General features: G+C 26.5%; 1 protein-coding gene across 3 annotated transcripts in view; it reads right to left on the reverse strand.

Moving 5' to 3' along the window:
- Positions 1-24,097, reverse strand: part of LOC109595073 (phosphatidylinositol 3-kinase regulatory subunit gamma) — a 129,455-nt gene that overhangs the window by 26,335 nt on the left and 79,023 nt on the right. Inside the window, exon 1 of one of the 3 annotated variants that reach the window (XM_049961790.1) lies at positions 9,392-9,656. The exons of the other annotated variants lie outside the window; for them this stretch is intronic. Coding sequence (XP_049817747.1) covers positions 9,392-9,421 — 30 coding nt within the window. The 5' untranslated portion in view covers positions 9,422-9,656. Of the gene's footprint in view, positions 1-9,391; positions 9,657-24,097 lie in introns of those variants that run through there. 3 annotated transcript variants of the gene reach the window in all.

The following is a 24,097-nucleotide window of genomic DNA, read 5'->3' on the forward strand; positions in this document are numbered from 1 at the left end:
TGAGTGAGTAATACCCATTGTGCATGAGTTAAATATTGTACTTCATCTACAACTATTTACATCAAACTTCAAATTTTCAATTAAAAATAGATTAGTTAATAATTAACATTAAGTTGTAAAGAAATTGATGCAAGTTGTAAATTTAACTAACCTATTTTTAATATGTAAATCGTAGATTATTGCCATTTATATAGTTATAGAAGAAATACAATATTTAACTCATGTACAATGTCTATTACTCACTTAGGCAACATTAAGTGATTGTCAAATAATATGTTGTTAGTTTACAATTCATAAAATGTATAATTGTAAACATTCTAAAACTGCCGAATTACTTTGACTGATCTAAAATAAGGAAATAATTGAAAACTGTTTACATTTCAATCTTTGCAACGTAATATATTATCAACATAAAACTGATTTTTTAGAGATCTCTTTAATCAATATTTAAATTTATTTGGTTGTAAATAATAATGGACAAAATTTTAAATGTAACTGATACACAATATCCATTACTCACTCACTCATCATTAGAAGGTTATTAATTAATATGCTTTGTAATGTTATAAATGAACAACCATAAAACCAATACATTATTTGCTCTGAATTGTAAAGAATCGAGTGGAAACAAGAACATAAATTAAGATTTGTTTACAACATTTCAATAAGTTTGCAACGTAATATGTGTGGTGCATTATCAACATCAGACTGTTGAGTCGGTCTTTAAAAATTATTATTACGTATTTACGTAGTTGTAGGTAAAATATAACATTTAATTGTGGTAAAATGATTATTACCCACTCACTCACTCATCATTATTATAGGACTGTTAAATAATATATTATTACTACATATCATCAGTAAAGTAGATGATTGATTGAAATCTAGTTATTGCCAATTGGGGCAAATTTAGAGAAACAATTTAATAAAAACGCCTCGACTTGTTGAATAAATAATTACATGCAACAGTTTTTCCTGATAACTGTTTTGCATCGATTAATGGTCTAGTTTATAAGACACAATTACTACGACACATGACTTAATATCGATTAATACATATATAAATTCAATTAGTGTATAATTGCTGCATTTCATTCGTCGGAGAGAGAGAATAGGTTTGAAATGTAACGTAGAAGGACTCGTTTCGACGTCAAAGATTTACATTAAATAATCGGTAACCTTTTACTGAACTAGAATATGTATATTAATGTCTGCAGTTCAAAAATTATTATATAACACCCAGTTAATTATTGTAATATTCACAATTAGAGCCGAATGTGACGTTGTGAAATATACGGGGGGGGGGGGGGGCAATGAGATCAAAAAAGAGGCGAAAAAAAATTGGCGACCTCGGAAACGGTTTGGCTGGAGAAATGTGTCCGGAGATTCGTACGAAATATGAACAAAAGTTGGTCGATTTAATGGTAATTATCATATTACATCATTGCCGGTGTTCTTTCCAATGGTAATGGAGCGGGCAATTAATTTTTCACTTGAACCAAGTCCAATGTGCCGCCGCCGCGGCACGGATCTATCCGTCTCGCATACGTACAGATTAAAATGTGCGTTACGTGAGGAAAACTTGTGCAATATCTGTAGGCTTGGTGATATCGTCTAAATATAAATAAATAGTTAGTAAGTAAGTAAGTGAAACGTGTAAAGTGGCCAATATCGCGTTTGACAGGAATATAAAACATACAAGTTCTTTGATAAGCCGAAAGGTCGATCCTTAGTGTCAGAGTTTTCTGATATGCTATCTGACATTTTTTATACTTAATAATTAATATTTCATAACGACCAATGCATAAGACGCTTATATCAATTAATTATTTTTAATGTGGCCGCATAAAATGATGAATAAGAATTATTTCGATGACCTTCGCGACCGACAACCCCGTTGTGGTTTACGAATTGCGCTTCGGATCGTTGTTAATTTGTGGCAGTGGGCTGCGTTCCTGCTGAATGTTCAAGCTCAGATTCAAATTTCAATTTTGTTACTTCACAGAATGTTTAGAGTTCATAAGGTGTTAAAATGAATGACAGTAAACATTTTAAAATTGCTGAATTACTTCTCCTGAATCATTAAGAATGAAATCCAAACTGTAGATCATTAAACTATTTCAATAATTGTAAATGAAATAAAATATACAAGTAATTCAGCAATTTTAAGATGTAACAATTTTTATTTTAACAGTTTATGAACTAATAACAGATTATTTGACAATCACCTAATGTTACCTAAGTGAGTAATAGCCATAGTACACGAGTTAAATATTTTATTTCATCTGTAACTATTTAAATGGGAAAAAACTCTAAAATTTCTATAATTATATATTACAAATAGATTAGTTAATAATTATTAGGGGTTGATTTAACCATATGATGTTGAAAATATACCACATAACGTTGTAAAGTGATTTAAATGTTATAAACTAACTTTAATTTGTTTTCTTGTTTAAAACTTCATTTTTTACGATTCAAGTAAAGTAATTCAACAATTTTAAGATGTTTCCACTTTTCATTTTAACAATTTATGAATTCTAAACTAATAATAGATTATTTGACAATTACCTAATGTTGACAAAGTGAGTAATAGTCATTGTACATGACTTAAATATTGTATTTAATCTACAACCATTTAAATAGCAAAAAAATATAAATAATCTACAATTATATATTAAAAATAAATTAGTTAATAATTATTAACCATATGATGTTGAAAATATACTACATTACGTTGTAAAGCGATTTAACTGTTGTAAACTGACTTCAATTTGTTTTTTTGTTTTAAACTTCATTCTTTACGATTCAAGTAAAGTAATTCAACAATTTTAAGATGTTTCCAATTTTCATTTTAACAATTTATGAATTCTCAACTAATAACAAATTATTCGGCAATCACCTAATGTTATCTAAGTGAGTAATAGCCATTGTACATGAGTTAAATATTGTATTTCATCTACAACCATTTAAATGGCAAAAAACTTTAAATAATCTGCAATTATATATTAAAAAATAGATTAGTTGATAATTATTAGGGGCTGATTTAACCATATGATGTTGAAAATATACTACATTACGTTGTAAAGTGAGTTAAATGTTGTAAACTGACATCAATTTGTTTTCTTGTTTTAAACTTCATTCTTTACGATTCAAGTAAAGTAATTCAACAATTTTAAGATGTTTACAATTTTCATTTTAACAATTTATGAATTCTAAACTAGTAACAGATTATTTGACAATCACCTAATGTTACCTAAGTGAGTAATAGCCATTGTACATGAGTTACATATTGTATTTCATCTACAACCATTTAAATGGCAAAAAACTTTAAATAATCTACAATTATATATTAAAAATAGATTAGTTAATAATTATTAGGGGTTGATTTAACCATATGATGTTGAAAATATACTACAATACGTTGTAAAGTGATTTAAATGTTGTAAACTGACTTCAATTTGTTTTCTTGTTTTAAACTTCATTCTTTACGATTCAAGTAAAGTAATTCAACAATTTTAAGATGTTTCCAATTTTCATTTTAACAATTTATGAATTCTAAACTAATAACAGATTATTGGACAATTACCTAATGTTGCCTAAGTGAGTAATAGCCATTGTACATGAGTTAAATATTGTATTTCATTTTCATCCATTTAAATGGCAAAAAACTTTAAATAATCTACAATTATATATTAAAAAATAGATTAGTTGATAATAATTAGGGGCTAATTTAACCATATGATGTTGAAAATATATAACATTACGTTGTAAAGTGATTTAAATGTTCTAAACTGAGTTCAATTTGTTTTCTTGTTTAAAACTTCATTCTTTACGATTCAAGTAAAGTAATTCAACAATTTTAAGATGTTTACAATTTTCATTTTAACAATTTATGAATTCTAAACTAATAACAGATTATTTGACAATCACCTAATGTTACCTAAGTGAGTAATAGCCATTGTACATGAGTTAAATATTGTATTTCATCTACAACCATTTAAATGGCAAAAAACTTTAAATAATCTACAATTATATATTAAAAATAGATTAGTTAATAATTATTAGGGGTTGATTTAACCATATGATGTTGAAAATATACTACATTACATTGCAAAGTAATTTAAATGTTGTAAACTGACTTCAATTTGTTTTCTTGTCTTAAACTTCATTCTTTACGATTCAAGTAAAGTAATTCAACAATTTTAAGATGTTTCCAATTTTCATTTTAACAATTTATGAATTCTAAACTAATAACAGATTATATGACAATCACGTAATGTTGACTAAGTGAGTAATAGTCATTGTACATGAGTTAAATATTGTATTTCATCTACAACCATTTAAGTGGCAAAAAACTTTAAATAATCTACAATTAAATATTAAAAATAGATTAGTTAATAATTATTAGGGGCTAATTTAACCTATGATGTTGAAATTACTTTGTAAATTGATTTAAATATTGTAAACTGACTTCAATTTGTTTTCTTGTTTTAAACTTCATTCTTTACGATTCAAGTAAAGTAATTCAACAATTTTAAGATGTTTCCAATTTTCATTTTAACAATTTATGAATTCTAAACTAATAACAGATTATATGACAATCACGTAATGTTGACTAAGTGAGTAATAGTCATTGTACATGAGTTAAATCTTGTATTTCATCTACAATCATTTAAGTGGCAAAAAACTTTAAATAATCTACAATTATATATTAAAAATACATTAGTTAATAATTATTAGGGGCTAATTTAACCTATGATGTTGAAATTACTTTGTAAATTGATTTAAATATTGTAAACTGACTTCAATTTGTTTTCTTGTTTTAAACTTCATTCTTTACGATCCAAGCAAACTAATTCAGCAATTCTAATAAGTTTACTATTTTCATTTTAACAGTTTACGAATTTTAAATGAATAACATATTATTTGATAGTCACCTAATGTTGCCGGAGTGAGTAATAGGCACAATTTAAACATTATATTTTATCTAAAACTATTTAAATAACAAAATACTTTAAGTGTTCAACAATTATGTACTAAAAATAGATTACTTTAAATTTTTTGGGGACTCATCTAACCGTGTGTGATCTTGATAATGTATTGTTTTGGACAATTATTTTAATTTAAAGTTCAATTATGAATCAAAGTAAACCGATAGTGTTCAAGATAATAACAATTATCCATTAGTCAATTTATGAATTCTGAACTAAAATATATTAGCATCTATCTGTTACATAATAATGAGTGAAATTGTCCATGAAATAAATAATTTTTTTTATTTATTATTATTTAAATAAGAAACTTATTTAAAGAGGATTCTTTGCCTGTGATTAAACCATTTTAAGTCCACTGTCGGAAGGAACATACATATTTGAATTTGACAGATGGATTGAATAATATTATTCAATCGAACTGCCATTATTATTTTTATTCACCATATTCAACAAAAAATTAAAATCAAGCCAATAAAAATAAGTATATGAATGTTTGTTTAGTAAATTAAATTGCCATTTTGCCCGTCCGTTTTCTACATCCTTAATAACGTAACATTTCAATTCCGTTTCATCTTATTTCCCAAACGTTTCATAATAATTCCAAATTCCGGTACACAAAACAATTCCGTACTTAACAAACATTATCCCGGATCCTTTGCGAAGGTTTCCTTCCCGGCAAATATTTGCCCTGCCCCTTAATTTTTTCTTCCTCCGCCGTTTTTTGTCAGGACCACGCTTTGCGAGGGGGAAGAAATACGGAAAAACTGAGGCCCGCACAAAGATCCATTGTGCGGTGCATGTCCGTCAATTCATTAACGACAGTTGTTGTGTGTTTGATACGTGACATTTTCAATGGTTTTTAAATTAGTCGAGAAGGCTTCCCCGATACGCGGCTCGCCGATTATTTCGTTCTCGGTGGTTAGTGCGAAATATAAAAGTTCTGAACGTTATTGTTTAATTTTCATGGCCGTTCGAATCGTTCGTTTCGTGATTTACGACGTGCGACGTAAGGTTTTCCGGGACGCTGGTCTGTCTGTAATTATCCGTGGTGCGGAGAGTGGAATGAAATAATAAATATCTGGTATTGTGAGTCGTACAACAGGAGTCTGGCGTTTTATATAAGAATTTCCACGTAATTCCACTTGCTTCTCGTGTTTGCACAGAACTTATTCATATTCCTCGTTGCTAGGTTTTTGTATCGCCTTTGATATTTTCGTTTCGGTGCCGAAGAAACGACAAATTCCATAAATATTTTATTAAAGGCGATTTCCAACTGATACGTGTACAAAAGGGACCGATATTCCAGGTCTTATTCTTTCGACAAAGGGGAACAAATGTTAAAAAATATTTATAACGATCCGACGACATAACAAATAATTTCCTTTGTGCGTAAAATACCATTGAAGGACCCCATCTAAAATTATCGATCCACGTCCGGACCTGCAGGGAAAACATGCGATTTTTTATGGAAGACTAAGTAACTAAACGATGAGCAAAAACAAAAAAAAAAAAAAGAATAACGTGTATGTTGCGAACAAAGAAGTCTTTTGTTTTCCTAATTCGGTGTTTTATTATTTAAACGTTTGTCAGGCACAGACACGTTTTAAAAGTAAAATTTGTGTCTTCCTATACTAAAAATTCAAATCAATTATGTATATTTTAAATGGCTATAAACATGCAATAATGGTGTCTAAGTCATTAGAAAACAGCAATAGTTTAGATTTATAAAACAATAAATTTTATTGGTCTATAATTCTTATTGGAAACGTGTCGATTTGTTTGTAGACAGTATTTTAACGGAATGTTTTATAATAAATACGAGAAATAAAAAGGTAATCGATTATTAAAATAATCACAAGGTTCTGCTTATATAATTTGTGTTGATGAATAAAGTAAAAAATTAACAATACTGGAAAGTAATAAAAAATATAAGAAAATAATTGGAAATTATATAAAGGAATAACAAAATGCTAAAAATTATTTGAAATAACTGTGTTAAATAAAAAAAGACATTATAAAAAATAAGAAAATCTTAAAGAGAAATAAAAATGATGAGAATAAAGGATAAACATACAAAAATACTTCGGAATATTTGAAGTAACTGAGTTAGTAAATTATTAAATGTGCCAAATTCTAAGAGAAAAGCATGAGAAAATATAGGAAAATCGCTAAGAAAAATAAAAATGAACAGAATAAAGGAAAAACATACAAAATGTTTAAAATTATCTGAAGTAATTGCCTTTATTAAATTAAAACAATATTAATGTAATGAAATTCTAAAAAAGAAACGAATATAAAATATAGGAAAATCACAATGAAAAGTAAGAGTGAAGAGAATAAAGGAAAAACATACAAAATACTTAAAATAATCTGAAGTAACTGCGTTAGCAAATTATTAAATGTGATTAAATACTAAGAGAAAAACATTACAAAATTTCAGAAAATCACTAAGAAAAGTAAGAATGATGAGAATAAAGGAAAAACATACAAAATTCTTAAAATTATCTGAAGTAACTGCGCTAGCAAATTATTAAATGTGATTAAATACTAAGAGAAAAACATTATAAAATTTAAGAAAATCACTAAGAACAGTAAGAATGAAGAGAATAAAGGAAAAACATACAAAATACTTAAAATCTACTGAATTAATTACGTTAGCAGATTATTAAATGTGATAAAATTCTATGAGAAAAACATTATAAAATATAATAAAATCACAAAGAAAAGTAAGAATGAAGTTAATAAAGGAAAAACATACAAAAGGCTTAAAATTATCAGAAGTAACTGCGTTAGAAAATTATTAAATGTGATAAAATTTTAAGAGAAAAACGTTATAAAATATAAGAAAATCACTAAGAAAAGTAAGAATGAAGAGAATAATGGAAAAACATACAAAATGCTTAAAATTATCTGAAGTAACTGCGTTAAATAAATTGTAAAATTATTAATGTGATAAAATTCTATAAAAGAAACAAATATAGTAAGATCACAAAGAAAAGTAAAACTAAAGAGAATAAAGGAAAAACATACAAAAAGCGTATAAATATCAATATTATTAAATTTGATAGAGTTGTAGGAAAGAAATATCATGAAATACACAAAAATTATACGACATAATAAAGAAAAGTAAAAATGATTCATTCGAGAATAAAGGAAAAACATAAAAATTAACAAAATTATTAAATTTGATAAAGTTTCAGGAGAAAAGCCTCATGAAAATTATATAAAATATTAAAACAACGATTCAATAATAACATACAAAATGTCTAAAATGAACAAAACTATTAAATTTGATGAAGTTTCAAGAGAAATGTGTCGTGAAATACACGGAAATAAAATGAAATAATAAAGAAAAAGAAAAATTAGTCATTCGACAATAAGGAAAACATACAAAGTGCTCAAATTATCAAAATTACTAAATTCGATAAAAGTTCTAGGAGAAAAACGTCATGAAATACACACAAAGTATATGAAATAATAAAAGAAACTAAAATTTTGTCAATCGAGAATAAGGGAAAAACATACACAGTACTTAACTAAGTAAACGTGTTAAAAATTATTAATTTGATGGTATTCTAGAAAAAAGGAAAGTAAAAATTACCTATTTGTAAAATTAGTTGTTGTATAAAAATGTTCTGAATAATGCTTTAACATAAATGTCTTCAGTAATGTCTCGAATTTCTAACTGTAAAATGGATATTAATTAAAACTATATTTTAAACTTTCAAGTTCAAATTACTAATGGCCGTTGTTATCTATTCGAAAATAATCTCGTAGTTTAAATAAAGAAAAGCTAGTTTTATTATAAAAATATAGAATTACCAAACTACATAATGAGTCCGACTTAATAATGAGACTTTCAGAATTTTGATACTCTGTGATTTGAAGTCATCTTTTTAGTAATTTATGACTTTTATTATCTAGGGATAAAAATGTCTTGAAACGAGTAGAAATACTTTATTTTATCAAAGTTTCCTCACTAAAACGTTCCAAGATTGGTAAAGTATTAATTAAAACAATCGTCCACCAACACCAACCCGGACAAAATGAAAAAAAAAAAAACTTCCACCGAGCGGCAAACATCCGCGTCTCCGAATCAATTAAATTTTTTAAAAGAAACAAACTTTACATAAAATCAATAAAACCAAATCGACGTTGAGACCGATCGAAAACCTCGAACGAGCACAACACGTAAAAAATAAAGAAAAACCGACGGTGTACAGTCGAACCGGACGTGAGGCAACGGAGGTGACCGCGTGCAGCCTTGACGACCCTCCCCAAAACCGGGGGGATGACGTGAATTCCGTAGTAGGTCACCCGCCCCGAAATCTCGAACGTCGGCGCAGCAATTGCCCCCGAAACGTAAACACTGTGAGCGCCCCCAAAAAACTTACCCTGAACAATGATCGGGTGTTTCCGAGCATTGAGGCGGACGGTGTGGACACTTCGAATCACTTGGAACGACCGCACAATAAATCACGTATGCAATTGTTATCAGTTATTGTTGGGAGATAAGTATCTATTATTATTTTTTTTTTTTTTTTGTCCTGACGATTCGTACGACTTATATAATGTACTGAGGCCGTACAGACGGTCGCAGGCTGATAAATACATTGCGGTATCTACGGTATCACGGATTTTAAGATAGGTTAGGTCTGCTCCACTTTGTTTACCCGTGATAAGGACTGATCTCCCCCGTTGATATTGATTTTGTCGCACACACACGATTTCCGTGAAATGTGCAGATAATTCCCAGAAAACGGTGTCCCCCTCGTTTTTGAATAATGCCGCACGAACTTAATAAGACAAGTTATAACATGTTATAAAATACACGGGAAACATTTGAAATTGCAATTTGGAAAATAAAGGAAAAAATTAAGAAGTTATTAAATTGTTAAATTTAACTTAAGTCAAAAAATATATGGAAATTATATTAAATAACAACGAAAAATGAAACTATAAATTAGGAAATAAACATACAAAATAATTAAACTTGAAAAAATTAAATGTGATATTAATTTATTTAATTTAATAATGTTATAAACGAAAAAACGTTATAAAATATAAAGAAATATGTAAAATAACAAAGAAAAGTAAAAAATGGTCGATTCAAAAATAAAGGAAAAACATACAAAATTCTTAAAATTATGAAAAATTTAATTTAATGAAATTCTAAAAGAAAAACTTTATAAAATACACGGAAATTATAAGAAATGACAAATTAGAAATTCGAGAATAATGGAAAAACATACAAATTGTTTAAAATTGACAGAGGTAAATGTGTTAATTTATAAAATTTATTAATTTTATACGAGAAAAGCGTTGTAAAATAGAAGGAAATATGTAAAATAACAAAGAAAAGTAAAAATGATCGATTCAGAAATAAAGGAAAAACATACAAAATGCTTAAAATTATCAAAAATTCCTAAATCATTAAATTTAATTAATTTATAAGACAAAAAACTTTATAAAGTATTCAGAAATTGTAAGAAATGACAAGATAAAATTAGCAATTCAAGAAAAAAGGAAAAACATACAAATTGTTTAAAATTGCCAGAGGTAAATGTGTTACTAATTCACGAAATTTAATAATGTTATACGAGAAAAAACGTTATAGAATAGAGGGAAATACGTAAAATAACAAAGAAAAATTAAAATGCTCCATTCAGGAATAAAGGAAAAACATATAAAATGCTTAAAATTAACAAAAGTTACTAAATTATTAATTTTAATGAAGTTCTAAGAGAAAAAACTTAATAAAAAACACTGGACTTACAAGAATTGGCAATACAAAATTAGAATTTCGAAAATAAAGAAAAAACATACAAAATTTTTAAAACTATCAAAGGTAAACGTGTCCCTAATTAAAGAAAGTTAATAATGTTATACGAGAAAAACGTTATAAAATCGAGGGAAGTACCTAAAATAACAAAGAAAAGTTAAAATGGTCGATTCAGGTATAAAGAAAAAAAATGTTTATCAAAAATGATTAAATTATTAAATTTAATGAAGTTATAAGAGAAAAAACTTTATAAAATACACGTAAATTATAAGAACTGGCCATATAAAATTAGGAAATTGAAAATAAAGGAAAAACATACAAAATTGTTAAAACTGCCAAAGGCAAATGTGTCACTAATTCATGAAATTTAATGTTATACGAGAAAAACGTTATAAAATAGAGGGAAATACGTAAAATAACAAAAAAAAAAAGTTAAAATAGTCGATTCAGTAATAAAGGAAAAACATACAAAATGGTTATAATTATCAAAAATGGATAAATTATTAAATTTAATGAAGTTATAACAGAAAACACTTTATAAAATACACGGAAATTATAAGAACTGGCCATATAAAATTAGAAAATTGAAAATAAAGGAAAAAGATACAACATTTTTAAAACTGTCAAAGGCAAATGTGTCACTAATTTATGAAATTTAATGTTATACGAGAAAAACGTTATAAAATAGAGGGAAAAACGTAAAATAGCAAAAAAAAGTTAAAATGGTCGATTCAGTAATAAAGGAAAAACATACAAAATGGTTATAATTATCAAAAATGGATAAATTATTAAATTTAATGAAGTTATAAGAGAAAAAACTTTATAAAATACACATAAATTGTAAGAACTGGCCATATAAAATTAGAAAATTGAAAATAAAGGAAAAACATACATTTTTAAAACTTCCAAAGGCAAATGTGTCACTAATTCATGAAATTTAATGTTATACGAGAAAAACGTTATAAAATAGAGGGAAAAACGTAAAATAACAAAAAAAAGTTAAAATGGTCGATTCAGTAATAAAGGAAAAACATACAAAATGGTTATAATTATCAAAAATGGATAAATTATTAAATTTAATGAAGTTATAAGAGAAAAAACTTTATAAAATACACGTAAATTATAAGAACTGGCCATATAAAATTAGAAAATTGAAAATAAAGGAAAAACATACATTTTTAAAACTGCCAAAGGCAAATGTGTCACTAATTCATGAAATTTAATGTTATACGAGAAAAACGTCATAAAATAGAGGAAAATAAGTAAAATAATAAAGAAAAGTTAAAATGGTCGATTCGGAAATAAAGGAAAAACATAAAATGGTTATAATTATCAAAAACGGTTAAATTATTAAATTTAATGAAGTTATAAGAGAAAAAACTTTATAAAATACACGTAAATTATAAGAACTGGCCATATAAAATTAGAAAATTAAAAATAAAGGAAAAACATACAACATTTTTAAAACTGCCAAAGGCAAATGTGTCACTAATTCATGAAATTTAATGTTATACGAAAAAAACGTCATAAAATGGAGGAAAATAAGTAAAATAATAAAAAAAAGTTAAAATGGTCGATTCGGAAATAAAGGAAAAACATAAAATGGTTATAATTATCAAAAACGGTTAAATTATTAAATTTAATGAAGTTATAAGAGAAAAAACTTTATAAAATACACGTAAATTATAAGAACTGGCCATATAAAATTAGAAAATTAAAAATAAAGGAAAAACATACAACATTTTTAAAACTGCCAAAGGCAAATGTGTCACTAATTCATGAAATTTAATGTTATACGAAAAAAACGTCATAAAATAGAGGAAAATAAGTAAAATAATAAAGAAAAGTTAAAATGGTCGATTCGGAGATAAAGGAAAAACATAAAATGGTTATAATTATCAAAAATGGTTAAATTATTAAATTTAATGAAGTTATAAGAGAAAAAACTTTATAAAATACACGGAAATTATAAGAATTGACCATATAATATTAGAAAATTGAAAATAAAGGAAAAACATACAAAATACTTAAAACTATCAGAATCTACCATTATCAGAAAAAACCATTTAAAATTGTATGAAATAATAAATAATGATATAAAATTAGCATTTCAAGAACAAAGGTAAAACAAAGGTAAATACGTTACTAAAATATTAAATTTAATAGTGTTCCAAGAGAAAAAAAAACTATATAAAATAGATGTAAATTAAGTGAATTATATGAATAAAGGAAAAACATACAAAATGCTTAAAATTATAAAAACTAAATCCATTACTGAATTATTGAATTAGACGTTCTTTTCCGTCGATATTGATTTTGTGCCACACACACACACACACTCGTGCACACAAGCACGGGCGATTCCCGTGAAATGTGTCGATGATTCGAAGAAAACGGTGTCCCCCCAGTTGTTAAGTTTTTGAATAATGGCGCACAAATCCTGTCGCCGTCCGAGGAAGTGGCCGAGGAATACGTGCAAAACGAAACGCGACGGCATCTTGCATTTTCGAGACGCGACGCGATAAAACCGTTGTAATCAAAAGTCCGCCAGTTATAATTCGTTTTTTCGAAATCCGGTTTATACTGAACATTCCATCACTTTCCGATGTCTAATGTGTAAACCAATCGAATAAAATTTTAAAGTAAAAATAGACCACGTGTGTATACGAAAAGAGATGGAAAATAAATAAACATTTCTCGGGCCGATTCTATTTTCAAAGGAGCTCGGCTTATCATCGGATTGTTGGAACTTAATTATAATTATCAGCCATTAATTTATTTAAATAGACAAATTCGGCCGTCGGAAATTTCCACGGCTTGCAACGTACGAGTGAATCTGAAACGTTTCTCTTTTATGATAATTTCGGTGCTGTAAAATATTGAAACTTGCACACACGAGGTTTTGTGATATTAAGTTAGGTATCTGATACATTTCACACTACGGATTTCCGGAAACACTTCCCTTATCACGACTCGTTTGTATAGTAGTAATTTATAGTAAACAAATTTTACAATACCACACATATCACCCAGTCTCAACAGTTTACCATAATCAGAGTGTAAAAATATTTTTCTGAATGTAAACCAATATTGCGATAAATATTTCACTTTTAATCGCGTTGTTTTCAACTTTAACCACTGCTGTTCTCACTTTTTAACGGCTTTATATTAATAGAACATTCTCACATTTAATGGAACACTTTCAAAATTAACAAAACTGTCACTATTTATAATAATTTATTATAATTTTAAATTTATTTATCATTCTAAAGAAAACATTTAAAAAAGGAACATTATCAAATTTATTAGAACATTTTCAACATTAAAGGAACATTCTCCAATTTATTGTGAATTTCTAGGATTTAATGAAAAAACATTCTAAAGATTTATAAAATATTCTTAGTTAAGTGGCAGAAGTTAAATAAAATCAGAGAAATTTTAGTTTTTAATAAGCTTACATATCAATTTTAAAGGTACATTTTCAACTTAATACTGAAATTTAAGGTAACATTCTCAAATAAGATAATAAAACAGATTTCCTATTTTTGATACACCTTCAAGTGTTCATGAATCTCTAAACTATATTGACTTAAATTAATGGAACATTCTCACATTCAATGGAACATTCTTAGTAAGAATGTAAGAAACTTACATATTATCAAATTTATAGGTACATTTTCAAATTAATATTGAAATTTAAAGTAACAATGATAATAAAGATTTTCTATTTTTCTTACACCCTGAAGTATCCATGAAACTTAAAACTTTCTTAACTTACATTAGTGGAACATTCTCAAATTGAATGGAACATAGTAATAATTTTTTGTGTGCCACTAAAACAAAATATTCTAAAATTCTAAATTTATCTTTCCAAAGAAAAAACTCAAAAAAGGAACATTATCGAATTTATTTGAACATTTTCAAAATTAAAGGAACATTCTCCAATTTATTGTGAATTTCGAGAGTTTAATGAAAAAAATATTCTGAAGTTTTATAAAATATTCTTAAGTAGCAGAAGTTAAATAAAACCAGAGAAACTTCAGTTTTTAATAAGCTTACACATCAATGTTAAAGGTACATTTTCAAGTTAATACTAAAATTTAGGGTAACATTCACAAATGAAATAATAATAATAATATTACAGATTCTCTATTTTTGGTACACCCTCGAGTATTCATGAATCTCGAAATTTTATTGACTTAAATTAATGGGACATTGTTAAGAAACTTACATATTATCAAATTTATAGGTACATTTTCAAATTCAAATATTGAAATTTAAAGTAATATTTCCAAATGAAATGATAGTACAGATTTTCTATTTTTGTTACACCCTCAAGTGTATCCATGAATTTTGAATCTTTCTTAACTTACATTGGTGGAACATTCTCAAAGTTAATGGAACAATCTTAGTAAGAAAAAAGGATTCTCAAATTTAATAAAATATTATCAAGTGACAGAAGTCTAAAATATTATTAAATAAAATCAAAAAATTTGAGTTTACATATTATCAAATTTAAATATACATTTTCAAATTAATACTGCAATTTATGTAACATTCTCAAATGAAATGATAATATAGATTTTCTATTTTTGGTACACCCCCAAATATCCATGAATCTTGAAACTTTCTTGACTTAAATTAATTGAACATTCTCAAATTTAATAAAAACTTTGGGTTTTAATAATCTTACTTATTATCAAATTTATAATAAGTACATTTTCAAATTAATATTGATTATTTTGTCAATATTTTTATGATGAAATAAGGAAATTCAAAATTATAAAAAATTACTGTTAATGTGAACACAAATAATTATTATTAAATATTGAGACGAGACATAATAAGGCAAATTATTTTGAGATAACTGTTACAACATTAAAATAACAATTTCCTGAGAATTCGTCAAATTGGATTTTTTTGCAACAGTTAACATTCAAAAAAATGGCTTATACAAAACTGTACTCGTAAAAGAGCATATAATTATAAGTGGATTAGATGAAGGGTTCATGCCATAACAGCAACAATTACAATTATAAAATTGAACTCATGATTATAAACTCGTGCGTTTATTTCAGTCAAAAATACCTGAACGTTTATTTTTGGCCTGTATAGTTTAAAAATAATAACCTCGCAAAAATAAAGCAGTGTAACTTTTTGTTTTACTAAATGCAATTTAATTGAATTAAAAACACCCACGCAACATAAAACTGCCAAAGCGATAATTTACAATCCCCCTTTTGTTAGTCAAATAAAGCAATAAAAGGAAATATTAAAAAGTCCTCCTTGTTATTTTTTTTTTTTACTTAACCATACCTAAAAGTTTCGTTGCGAAGGTTGAAAGAATTCATATATGTTAATGTTTGAGCGTCACTCGTTATCGATTCAACATATCTGATCATCATTTAAAAGATATTGAAGGTGTAGACAGTTTTTATTGGATTAACCAAAAGGTAAATAACCTTGTGTGGAGAAGACAAAAACCAAATTTGGTGAAACTTAATATTATATAATGTAGAAGCAGACCCTGAAATTACCATTTCGTTTCGAACTTCCTATACATATTATTTTCCTAGTACATTCAACGTTGTTTTGACGCAGTCCGAAATTCGTGTGATTCACACTTAAAATTTTTTCAAATTTACGACAACCAGGGGTCAGTAATGAATCTTTTAATGTGGGTCTTAAAATACTTTTCAGTTGAGATATTTTGGAATGTATTATTATCTGGACACGGTCCAATTTTTTATTATTGTTTAAAGAATGACCAACATTCTAAAATGTGCATACTTACAATAGAAAAAGGTTAACACTGGGAAAAAATACTCGAAATTTATCGGTGGATAAAGTTGAAAACAACACAATTAAAAATAAAATATTAATCGCAATTTATGTTCACGTTTCATGGTTGAGAACGTGTCAAAATTAACAAATATCTGCAGCAAAAATTTTCCTTCCACTTGGAAATATTACAGTCGGTTCGACCATTAATTTAACAATGTTCTTACAAATTTGAGAACATTATTTACCTACATTTTATATTTCTGCCACTTTGAAAACATTTTATTCAATTTTAGAATATTTTTTTGTGGCACTCAAAAAATTATTACTGTGTTCTATTCCATTTCAGAATGTTCCACTAATGTAAGTTAAGAAAGTTGTGATACAGGGTGTAACAGAAGTAGAAAATCCGTATTATCAATTCATTTGAAAATGTACCTATAAATTTGATAATATGTAAGTTTCTTACATTCTTAATAAGAATGTTCCATTAAATGTGAGAATGTTCCATTAATTTAAGTCAATAATGTTTCCATATTTATGGCTACTTGAGGGTGTACCAAAAATAAAAAATCTGTATAATTTCATTCGAGAATGTTCCTTTAAATTTCAGTATTAATTTGAAAATGTACCTTTAAATTTAATAATATGTAAGCTTATTAAAAACTAAAATGTTTCTGATTTTATTAACTTCTGCCACTTAAGAATATTTTATAAAACTTGAGAATACTTTTTTCTGTGGTAGTACGTAGGAAATTCTTACTAAGAATGTTCCATTAATTTACGTCAGGAAAATACTTGATTTATTTAACTAATCAATATTTATTACCTCAAAAATAAAATTCGACAACTCAGACAATTGTTATTTGAATATTAAAGCTGTTATGATTTGAAATAATTTGCCTTATTATGCCTCCTTTCATTTAAATAATATTTAATTAGCTGTGTTCATTGAGATTTATTCTTTTTTCATTTTATAATTGCGAATTTCCTCTGTTTTACCATGAAAAATTAATTGTATTAACATTTTTGTTGAATAGTTATTACATTAATGAATCAAGATGTAAAATAAAATAATTAAACATATTCCTAACGTTAAAAAAACGTCGTATGCTTTTAATAATCCAGTGAATAGGCTTCAAAAATCATAAACCACAATAACGAATTTTATATTATTATTAATTGTTAATACTTACATTGTTAAAATTACAATGACATGTTTTGAAACGTGAATAATCGAACAATCGTAATTATTGCCCCTAAAAACGGTTTCAATCGTTCGTAAATTAACAATAAATTAAACAAATGTTTAAATATAATTGCCAATAATTGAATTATATTTGAAATTGCCTGTTAAAACCACATCTGCGATTAGTGGATAATTACCACGTACATAAATAATAGTAATAATTTTTTCTTTAGTTTCCATTGTGAGAAAATTTTATAGGAAATTGTTTGCATAGCAAATCTGTGGAAATAAACTATACATATCTGCACCTTTATTGATTTTTGAGATTCCAAATCAGACATCAGTAAAGGTAAACATTTCGTACATATGTGCAAGCCATTTGTTTACGTTATATAATATAATAGATACTCTCTCACAATAAATTTATTATGTAGGTACCAAACAGTCTGCTAGCTCAGTACACTGTACATAACAAAAAAATTAAATAGAACGTAGATGAGAGATACGCTCAGCCGTATCAAAAAAAAAAAAAAAAAAAGATGAGTAAATACACTTCACACTTATCTCCCTGATAATTTACAAGACTGTATTTTATTTTCTGTTTTGTTTTCTTTTTTTGATATAAATATTCACGGAGCGATGAGACGTTACACTTTTGTCACTTTCGAACACACACGAACACACACACACACACAAGCCTTGACCTCTCTCTTAAAAGATTCAACCTTCAAATTTATTTTATATGCATAATCTTTCGGGTTCGGTTAAATTTGACAATTATCTCTTTAAATGATAAAACCGTACGAAAACAATTCGTATTTAAAATGCCTTAATTACGTTGGCCGTAGGGACGAGCGTCCTTGTAATGCAATACATGTCCGAAATATTTATAAGCGCACCTACACGACCGTCCGTTTTGTTATTTTATTTAATGGCCCGTAGAAAATTGTGCCGACTGAAATTCCCGTCTTTATTAGATTAGATCAATGATAAAGTGAAAAAATTATGTTCGAATGTCACCCCATACTCGAACCGTTGCATAAAGTTTATTGCTGTGTAGATAAAATATGAATATTTATCTTAACAGTGATTATTCTATAGAAATTAGGACATCGTATGGATTACCTTTGATCTACTAATTAAACAAAATTTATCTAGATTATATTCCGCACTTATCAGGCGTGAAACCGTTGATAATATGTGAGATACGATTCTTTTTTTTTTGTCTTAACTGTTGCCAATGATGCGAAATATTCATTATGGCAAGGCAACTTACCATACAATTAGAAAACGGGAGTGTTTATGTAAATGTTGGAACAGTCTCAAAATTTATGGCACAAATATAATGCTATATAATTTTCAAATTATTGGAATATTCTCAAGTAAAGGAAATAAAGTGTTTATTTATTATTTTGATTCTAACATTGTATCTTAAACGACGTATACAAATTGACTCAAAGATTAAAGGAACATTTTCAAATTTAATGGTACACTTTCAAGAATAAGAAATGGTTAAGTTCAACGATTTACAACGACCATTATTTTTGATAATTTAATATATTATTAGATGGAACATTCTCATATTTAACAAAATATTCTTATATTTAATAGAACATCTTGAAATTTATTTAGTAATCTTTCAATTCCAACAAAATATTTAATTTATGTTCAAAATATTTTAAAGTTTATAGAACATACTTAATCTTAACAAAACATTACTAACGGTTTACTTTTGATCATTTTATATATTTATTGACATATACATTTTAAGGAGTGGAACATTCTCAAATTTAACAAAAAAATTCTTACAGTCAAAGAACATGATCAAATTTATTAGTACTCCTTCAAATTAAACAAAATATTTGATTTATTATCAGAAATATTCTTAAATGAATTAGAAAACTCTTCACAGAACATTATCAGGTAACAGAAACTGAAAAATTATATTTGTAAAATTTCAAAATTTATATGAACGAATATTTTTCTCAATTTATTGGATCAATTTTTATATTATGAATTCTAAACAATGTACTGGAACATTCACATTTAAAGAAACATGCATCAAATTCAATTGAAAACTTTAAGTGAAGGAAATGTTCAAAGTTTAACGATTTACAAAAACGACTATTTTTGATAATTTAATATCAAGTAGAACATTCTCCAATTTAACAAAATATTTTTATAGTTACAAGAACATGATCAAATTTATTTCAAATCCAATAAAATATTTAATTTATTTTCAAAAATATTCTTAAAAGTATTTAGAACTCACTTCACAGAACATTACCAGTAACATAAACTAGAAAAATATGTTTGTCAAATTTCAAAATTTACATGAACGAATATTTTTCCCATTTATTGTTTTATTTTCGACATTATGAACGAACAATGTACTAGAACATTCTCATATTTAAAGGAACATTCCCAAATTTAATAGAACATTTTCAAGTAAAAGAAAAGTTTAACGATTTACAAGAATTTGTAATTTTTGGTAATTTAATATATTTATTTATACATTTTAACATGTGGAACATTCTCAAATTTAACAAAATATTCTTATAATTACAAGAACATGATCAAATTTATTAGTACCCTTTCAAATCTAACAAAATATTTAATTTATTTTCAGAAATATTTTTATATTAATTGGAACACACTTCACAGAACATTTTCAGATAACAGAAAGTGAAAAAATATATTTGTAAAACTTCAAAATTTACATGAATGAATATTTGTCTAAATTTATTACTTTAATTTATAGATTGCGAGTCTTAAGCAATTTAATGGAACATTCTCATATTTAAAGAAACATTTTTAAGTAAAGGGAATGCTTAATGTTTAGCGATTTAAAAAAATGTTTATTTTTGATAATTTCATATACTGATTTATACATTTTAACTGGTGGAACATTCTCAAATTTAACAAAAATTTCTTATAGTTAAAAAAACATTATCAAAATTATTAATACTCTTTCAAATTCAACAAAATATTTAATTTATTTTCAGAAATATTCTTATATTAATTGGAATGCCCAACACAAAACATTTTCAAACAACAGAAAGTAAAAAAATATATTTGTAAAATTTCAAAATTTACATGAACAATAACAATATACTGGAACATTCTCACATTTAAAGAAACATTTTCAAGTAAAGGAAATGCTTAATGTTTAGCGACTTACAAAAACGATTGTTTTTGTTAATTTTATATATTGATTTATACATTTTAACAGGTGCAACATTCTCAAAATTAACAAAAATTTCTTATAGTTAAAAGAACATGATCTAATTTATTAGTACTCTTTCAAATTTAATAAAATATTTAATATTCTTATATTAATTGGGACACACTTCACAGAACATTTCCAGGTAACAGAAAGTAAACGAATATATTTGTAAGATTTCAAAATTTACATGAACATTAACAATATACTGGAACATTCTCATATTTAAAGAAACATTATCAAATTTAATGGTACATTTTCAAGTAAAGGAAATGCTTAAGTTTAACGATTATTTTTGATAAATTAATATACTAATTAATACATTTTAACAAGTGGAACATTTTCAAATTTAATGGTAATTTTCAAGTAAAAGAAATATTTAAAGTTTAACGATTTACCAGAACCATTATTTCTAATAATTTAATATACTGAATTATGTTATGTTATTGTTTTAATTTCCATATTGCAAATCTTAAGCAGTTTAGTGGAACACTCTCATATTTAAAGGAACATTTTCAGGTAAAATTAACGATTTTTTGATTTTTAACAATTGATCAATTTATATATTTTTAAAAGTAGAATATGTTCAAATTCAAAATATTTTATTTAATTAATAGAACATACTCAAAATTAGTAAAATTTACATAGAATTTTCTAGTACAAATTTAGTTTGTTACCAAAGAGTAAAAAGACTCTTTGGTAACAAACTAAATTTGTACTAGAACCAGAACATTCTCATATTTATTGGAATATTTATATATTTATTGGAACATTCTCATATTTACTGAAACATTTTCGCATTTATTGGAACATATTTTTTTTTTGGCAAGTCTAGTACATTCACATATACCATGGAACATTATCAAATAGTTAAAATAATGTTGATATAAAATAAGAATAAGCCAATTTAGGACGTTTCATTATTCATTATATTATTAATAAACTGGTTAAAAATATTATAGATTTTAGATGCTAAACACCTGTAACTATTTTTATAATCTTCGAATATTATTAGATTATTGGTTTGTTATATAACAGTAGACATAAATATTGATAAATATAGATACATACAACAAATGAACAAAATGAAAAACTACAAACAATAAAAACTATTTTAGACATGCAGCATGTACGAATTGATAACTCTTGTCAACTTTGATTTGCCAATCACACGCGTGCTGATAGAAACCGCACACACGTACGATGCGGTTAATTTTCCCCCTGTATTCGACCGCACAAAACACAAATACAAAGACAATAAAGTGCGATGCGAAGAAAACGGAACAAAACAAAAATCTCAAGTTTCGCCATGGCGTTTCGTCATACGGAATGCCGAAGCGGTTCAAGCACAGTTCCATTGAAGCGAACGTGTCGGTTCCAGTCAAGGTCGCCTAAGCCCTTCCTCCCTTCCAAAATACACATTCGTTATGTGCCCGTCCCGAATTATGTATTCAAACACATAACCGTGCTCGTGGCTCCGGACTAAATGCGACATTGAAACGTAGCACGGAGACACAGCAACATGTATATGTCATTAAGAAGATGTAAAACAATTTTTATAATGTACGGCCAATTGATAAACCAGTTTAGGCGAAATTTCACCTCACCAATTCGGATCCGGACCGCGGGACACACCTGTACCAAGACGGATCTGTTATACGGGTGGCGCAGTTCACGTGGTCACGGGGTGGCGTAGGTGATCGCCGAAAGGGCGTTCAGGTACGACGTCGCGTTAGCCGATAGTGCATCTTTATCGTCACGGATTTTGGCGTTAGTGGGGAGGCACAGGCTGGAACCTTTCCACTTCCAACACCAGATATAAACCTGGAAGTCGGGGTCTTGAACAAATTCCTTCTCAGGGCCGCATGACTGCATGAAAATAATTTTCGAAAACAACAACTTTTAATTACCTTATAACTGGCAGTTAATTTTTTTTTTTTACATAATAAACACTTATTCACAATTCTAATTCTGATTTTATTGTGGCCGCTCCAACGCAACTCGCTCCAATCGACTCGGAGGTTAACTCCGCACTTCTAATAATAATTTTAATGGGTTGTAAAGTGGTAACGACGATGAATATTCGACAACTATTTAACACCACTAATTACTTTAATTGCTAAATAAGTAATAAATCGACTGATACCTGCAATTTCACTATTGGTTCCAATTAAAATGGACAATTTGTGCTACCGGCCCTTTGTCGATTCTGGACGCACTTTGATCATAATTATTTATTTCATTGTTCGTTGGTTGGCTTGCTCATTGGATAATGTTTTAAACTGTTTAAGGGGGGACAAAACACTTTTACCATACTTAAAAAACTGAATTATTTTGAATTTTAAGTATAAAAATATGTGCTACAGTGGAATTAAGTAAAAAATATTAAGATAGACTAAAAAAAATGTCAGGAAGATATCCATAAAATTTTAAAATTGGCAAAAATATTCTATTTATGATTAATTAATATTAAAATTAAATAAAATTCAATAGCAAAAAAAAACAAAAATATCTGTTATTAAGAAGTTATATAAAAAATATTAAAATATACTAAAACATGGACTATTTTAAATTTACCAAAAATAATTGAGTAATAAAAAAGTTTTAAAATAAAAGTGGTTCAAGCTAAACAAAATTCAATAGCTTATAAAAATATCAAAATCATGAAATATTTTTATGAGAAAATCAAAATTGTGTTATTCAGAAGTCATAAAAAAATATTAAAATATACTAAAATATGGAGAAGTGACAAATGTTAAACAATAAACAATTTTCAATTGAGTAATGAATTATTAATAATTTTTTATTTTAAAACTGTTTTGACACTGAATTTTTACTTTGTTTTTTGTCATTTTTTCATGAAGTTTTAAATTAAAAACGCTTCAAACTAAATAAAATTCAATAGCTTCATAAAACAATTCAAAAACTTGAAAAAATAATTTTTACAAGAAAGTCAAAATTGTATGTTATTCAGAAGTTGTATAAAAAATTATTAAAATATTCTAAAAAATGGAGAAGATATATATATATATATATATATATATATATATATATATATATATATATATATATATATATATATATATATATATATAATTTTAAAATTGCCAAAATAAACGATTTTT

The sequence above is a fragment of the Aethina tumida genome, chromosome 1 (genome assembly GCF_024364675.1).
Source record: "Aethina tumida isolate Nest 87 chromosome 1, icAetTumi1.1, whole genome shotgun sequence".
Taxonomy (NCBI): Eukaryota; Metazoa; Arthropoda; class Insecta; order Coleoptera; family Nitidulidae; genus Aethina; species Aethina tumida.